We start from the raw sequence: 6,363 nt of genomic DNA on the forward strand, positions 1-6,363 counted from the left end.
TTAAGTTACAGAAGATCTACTGTATCACCATAGCAAAACTAGTAAGAACTTACATTGTTGTTCTGGAATAAATTTTGCTTCTAAAAATCTTTATGAATCACTGAAAATCCACCATTAGTATCATTAAATGACTCCAGCCAAAAACCAGTCAGAGCTTTGCAACTGCCCAGCTCACCTGTTTCCACATTTAAGGCTCCCAGAATTGTGAGATAAACTCTCCTAGTTTCTTTTTAAATTTTGATTTGCTAAAATGGTTCAAGTAATTATGAAATTAATTTTTTAAATCACTTAGAGGTGTTCCTAGACCAGTCCCTGATTTTTGTGGTTTCCTCCTACTATCAGGGACCACCTGAGTCAGGAATTGGTCCTTCGGGTTCTGTTCTTCCTAAGGTGAGGTGGGGTCCAGATTGGTAGAGTTTTAAAAGGTCTCTTTTAGATGTGCAAAAAAAAAGGCAGTGAGATTCTTGTATTCCTTACAGTCTTATATTCCTTGGTCAATGGTCAATTTATACAAATTGTCTAGCCTAATGTCACAGCCCTTTAGTCCTATTAAACAGAGGTGCATGTGTTCTCAGAACCATTCCCCTATGAGGGCGGGACCGTTCCAGTTGAGATGTACCCCCGCAACAGCAGTGACCACTATTGCATGCGCTACCTGGTTCTGAACATGTGTTCATTCCACCGGCAGACTTTCTGAGCTGCTTCTGTAATGCTTAGGCTGGCCTCATATAAGTGGCTTTGGTTTCAAATATTCATATCCTTTCCAGCTTAATACAAAGTTCAAGGTCAGGCTCTGAAGAGCTCAATGTATTAGTTACAGTCTCCTTAAAAGTTCTCTAACCCAGTTGTCAGTCTACTTAAATATTGTGTGATGAGAACATGGACCCGATTGAACCATTAAAACCCATTGCCCTCCTGAAGAGGACATAACATTGAAAGGGCCATGTGAAAGGGCTCTTTCATGGTCATTGTTCAGGTAAGGCCAGAGCTGGGGAGTGTTGCTCGGTCTGGGTAATGTACCACATTAATGTATCCCTGGTCAAGGAGTTCTGCATTGTTTAATTATTTCAACCGTACAGTATTTGGACAAGTTTTACAAATATTAGGGTTTTTCTCTTAGCGCCATGAAAGTTTCCATGTAAGACACTTCTGTCCTTTTTCAATGTAAGATGGTGTTGTAGTTGAGGCTCCCATTTTTGAGCCAGACCTCCCCAGCACCGGGTTTACACTGTGGGCAGCTGTATTACAAAAGAAAGCCAGCTGGCTTTTGTACAGGGTTTGAGGATTCAATTTTGCCCAATTCCTCAGGATGCATCCAAGGGTGACACTCTGGGCACGGAGCCTTGGTTCCCCATCTGTAATAGTTCAAAGGAGAGAGAGTGGTAAACATCACTCATTTCTCCTTTCCTAGCTCCTAATCCTAGCCCCATGGGAGTCCTGTTTGGGGTCCCCAATCAGTGGCCCTCCAGTTTAAGGAATGAATTATCCTTTCCTTATAACCCATGTGCATTAGATCTCGCCTTCTCTATCCTCATCAGAGAGCTATCCAAGCCTTAAGCTCCTACTTTACCTGGGTTGGAAGGTTTCATAAAATTTGGCTAAAATCTGTTTTTCTTTTCTGTTCTTTTCTTTTGTCCCTTCATTCTCTGAAGGTTAAACACTAGCATCTGGCTGCTCCTATCGGTTCTTGCAGGGGAGGACACAGACTTGCTATCCACAAGGAATGTATAAAAGCTGGAATGAGGGAGTAAGTTAGAAAGAGTGTTTGGAAGCACACAGGTGGCATGCTTTCTGTACCAGGAGACCCTCAAACTGCTCCAGCACCAGCTCCCACAGAGAACCACCTGGTTCGGGAGATTAGAGAGCTCTCATGTGCTGTCACCCTGTGCCAAGCCTAGGCCACAGTCAGTCGTCACTTTGAAGCAGACAGGAGGCCTGTGGGGCTGGTGCACCATGACTTCTATGTCACCTACCATGCAGCCTGTCCCAGTCAGCTCTGCACACAGCTGCAGCTCAGGGTGCAGTCTCTAGCGGAGCAGGGTCCTTGTCCCACAGGGATTCTAGCAGTGGGGGGTAAGAAAAAGCCTACCTGTATGTGCCCCTTTCACTCAAGCAGAGATTTGGTGAGATTATATGTGGGCAGGGTCACTGTGCCAGACCTTGGGGGAAGTCAGCTTGTGTTGCGGAGTAGGCCACTCTGTCCAGGGACGAGTTGCTTTCTGGAGCCACCCAGGGCTGCTGTCTTTGCCTGGCCTCTTTTCCTCCAGCCCTGGTCAGCCACAGGCCCACTCCTGACCTTACCTGGACTGCTCAGCTTGTTGCTGCCACCTGTTAGGGTCTGTGGACTGCACATTTGAGCCCTATGGGAGGGTAGAGAATCAGGACCCACCTTTTGCTGGCAGAGATTGGCCTGCAGCACCAGATTGGGTCCAGGCACTTTTGAGTATTGGCAATCAAGCCAATGACGAGTGAGGAACACTGACGCTGGACTACCCTGTCTCAGTGGCAACACGAGACCTGCTCTATCACACGATCTCCACTGGCTGGCTCCCAGGCACCGTTCAAGCAAATGTCCAAACGCTCAACTGACCTCCTGGCTGTGCTACACCTGGCTTACTGCACCATGGAGTGGGTGCAGCCCGACAACCTCCCCTTGCGGTAGGCTGATGCCCAGAACTCCAAGACGCTGGGAACCTTTGGGAAGGGTGCGGAGGACTTCAACAGTTTCCTGCAGTCACATGCAAAAAGGAGGAAAGAGTAGGAAATACACTTAGCTGCAGATCGATCAGAAGTGAGTACAGGCCGTGCAAAGAAGCTTTAGTGCGAGTCCGCTAGTGGAGAGCTGCGTGCGCTTTCTCACCAGACCACTGCAATAGGTATCTGCGTTACGGCACCAGAGATGGTACGGTGAATTCTAGTCGTCGTTCCTTAGTCTTCTTGGGAAAAAGAATTCATCCAAGAGACACAACAGGCATCAAAGCATAGGAAAATTTAAGAGAAAGTTAAAAATACAGAGGTTCAGCAAAGTATAGGAAAATTGTACACTTAATACAACTTCAAACACAGAACTCAACATCTAGGACTAGTAGGAACGATTCAGTGGCATGTGATAAAGCTGTTAAAAATTTGGCAGCCGTCCTAAAACTTTATTGCAATGGGGTAAAATGATAAACTCACTATACTTTTCCATCTTATTTTAAAATAAAGAAAATTATTAGTAATTTTTATTGGTAATTTTAATTAGTAATTAAAAAATATATTCAGATGACCAGTAATGTGATAACCTGACGAGTTTATATTTTTGGTAATAAACTGAATGACTAATGAAACAAAGTATTGTAAATATGCATATAAAAAAGAAATGTAAATATCCTATCTCTCAGCATGTCAGATAAACATTTTCTGTTAAAATGTAAGTAGGTCAGATGTAAAATGTGTTGCCAGGAACTTCATTACTTAAATAAGATCTCTTATTTTAAACACTCATAGTTGCGATTTCTCAGTAAAAAACATGTATTTTATTGTAATATACAATAGAACTTACAAATAATTATTCAAGTGTTAATCCTTACATTTTTGTATTTTGTTTTAAAATGTTTACTATTTTAAATTTTGTTTTGACAGGGACTATTCCTGGAAAATATAGGTGTTGTGAGATTTGAACGACTTCTTTCTATGATAACAGAAATGGACTTTACAGGACCAGTTTCAGATGAAAACATCACAGTGACTGATACAACCTTTAGTGACATTCCAGTACGTTTGTACTTGCCAAAGAGGAAGTCAGAGAGCAAGAGACGAGCTGTCATTTTCATTCATGGAGGTGCCTATATTGTAGGAAGTTATAGTAAGTGGATTGTATATATGTTCTGAAAAGTAATAGTAAGTAGATTGTATATGCATCTACATATATTACTTGTAATTCAAATATATTGTATATTTGCAATTGGAAAACATTTGATGATCTAAGAAAATATATATTTTTGTGCATATGTGTGAGTACCTTGGAGGAAAGGTACACACATCAATTATGTTTCATGTGAGAGTACATAAAAAAGTATTGCTATAGAGTTAATAAAGCTCCTGTTCACAAATATATAGCTTTATTCTACACAAAATATGCTTAAATATGTCTCTGTAATCAGTGGATAGCTTCAGACAAGTTCCCTCGGTTACATCATTGTCTTAGTCTCATTAGGATGCCTTTGAAAAAAGAGCCAATCAAAACAGTGGCTTATGTGGAGATCTATTGGACTATTTAAACTCCTATCACAGAAATCAGTTCTAAAAGGATTTGGGAGAACTGAAAAGGTATAACCTTGTCCTAAACAACATAGGACAATCACAAGGATTTATTATGAAGTTTTTTAAAAAAATCATTTTATTGGAGACTATTAAAGCTCTTATACCAATACATGCATCAATTGTATCAAACACATTTTTACATATGTTGCCCTCATCATTTTCAAAACATTTACTTTCTAAGCCCTTGGTATCACCATCTATTTTTTCCTTCCCTCCTACACCCTCCCTCACGAATCCTTGATAATTTAGAAATCATTATTATTTTCATATCTTACACTGACCTTTGTTTCCCTTCACCCACGTTTCTGTTGTTCGCCCCCTGGGAGTGGGGAGAGGTGGGTATACGTTGATCATTTTGATCGGTTTTCCCCTACCTCCCCTCACCTTATGAAGAAATTTTAAGAAAGCTGAAGACCGCATTAGGGGGGAAAGTCAAGGAAGATTTCGCTGAGATTTTTTTTTTTTCCAGTCATGACAAGGCATCTGCTCACACCTGGAAAATAACAAGGGCTGGGAACCCTTAACCCCCGCTGCGCTTCTGTTGTTCCTTCAGACAACTGATTGTTCTGAGAACCCAAAGAACAGTTAAAAGAAGCACAATTTTGAGGACCTTGAGGGTGTTCAAACAGCCATTTTCATATGATGTAAATAAAATAAGTGCAGAATTCTTTGGGGGAAGGATTAAAGAGCTGGAAACACCACCTTCAGATGTGTCTAGACTTAGATGGAGAATATGTTGAGAAGCCAAAGCCCCACATTTTGATTTTTGTTTAAGAAATATTCTTGCACTTTGATAGCAAAACTTTTAGACTCACCCTTGTATATGTTTCTTAATACATTGCTAGTCAAAGAAAAAAGAAGTCAAAATCTTAACAGAAAACTTTAATACTAAATAAGCTCTTATTAAGTGGCAGTGTAGAATAGAAAGGTTAAGTAGTAAATGTGAAATATAAGTTTATAATTCCCCAGGGACCTGATCTCAGGCTCAGAAAAACTAATGTTAGCAAGATTCATTCAATGTTGAATTAGAAACAATGTTATTTACAATCACCAAGAGGCAAACATATGTTGAAATTATAAATGTTGAAGCGATACTGTTGATGTTGAGGCTGAGTTCCATGCATAATTTTGACTAAAGGAAAATATAAAATAAGGCCATTTAATCCATTCTCCTCCCAGTCTTCCTTACTCATTGTCCAGCTTTTCGATACATATGAAGAGATCGAGAATGCCTGGCTTGGGGTAGGCACACCTTAACGCTCAGAGTGACAGCTTGCTCTTGAACAGTTTAAGAACTCTTGCTGCAGATTTGTTCACTGCAATAAGTTTACCCAATCATTATTTCTAATTTATATTCCTTCCTATTGTTGCTACTCTGCAATCACCTCTCCCGTTTGTACATTCTTTCTGATTTCATGGCACTTTCTGTAAACCTCATCATATGATTTCTTACTGTATTCTTCAGTCAGATCCATCAACTAATGAAAAGAAAGTTTTATGGATGGGTGGTGTAGTGGGTTGGGGCTTTCTACTTCCATAAAAATTTACAATCTTGGAAACCCACAGGCGTAATTTTCCTCTGTCTGTAGGGCTCTTCACGTCAGAATCGATTGGAGGGCAGTGAGTTTGATTTTTTTTTCTTATATCTAAAATTTCTCACTTTATATGCCTCTTTCTCATACACATAAAAAGTGACCTGTTTTTGTATAAACTGCTAGCTTATTTCTCTGAGCTTTCTTTGCCTTGTTCTTTGTCTTTGAATATATATTTTTTCTGAATTGACATTCTCCACTTGAGAACTGTCATGAGTTCTTTATCTTGGACTCCCTAACAGAGTAACTTCTGGATACTGAATGTCCAATTAATTCATTGCATTAAAAAAGTGAGACCATAAATATTAAAAGGCTGATAATTTGGGCATAGATTTCTGGTAGGCATATTATTGCAGGATTTATTTGACCACAACTTATATTTAATCCAGCAGTCACATTTTATGTATAGTTAATTTCTACAAAGTACTAAAGTGATCCTAATATCTTGTTCTCTGATTTAGGGGAG

General features: G+C 39.9%; 1 protein-coding gene across 1 annotated transcript in view; it reads left to right on the forward strand.

The window, feature by feature from the left end:
• LOC101639380 (arylacetamide deacetylase-like 2) overlaps positions 1–6,363 on the forward strand; it is a 34,973-nt gene that overhangs the window by 14,705 nt on the left and 13,905 nt on the right. The window contains exon 2 of the mRNA XM_004715991.1: positions 3,625–3,847. Coding sequence (XP_004716048.1) covers positions 3,625–3,847 — 223 coding nt within the window. The remainder of the gene's footprint in view (positions 1–3,624; positions 3,848–6,363) is intronic.

This window comes from Echinops telfairi, unplaced genomic scaffold, assembly GCF_000313985.2.
Source record: "Echinops telfairi isolate 266 unplaced genomic scaffold, ASM31398v2 ScPeMD7_7422;HRSCAF=8460, whole genome shotgun sequence".
NCBI lineage: Eukaryota > Metazoa > Chordata > Mammalia > Afrosoricida > Tenrecidae > Echinops > Echinops telfairi.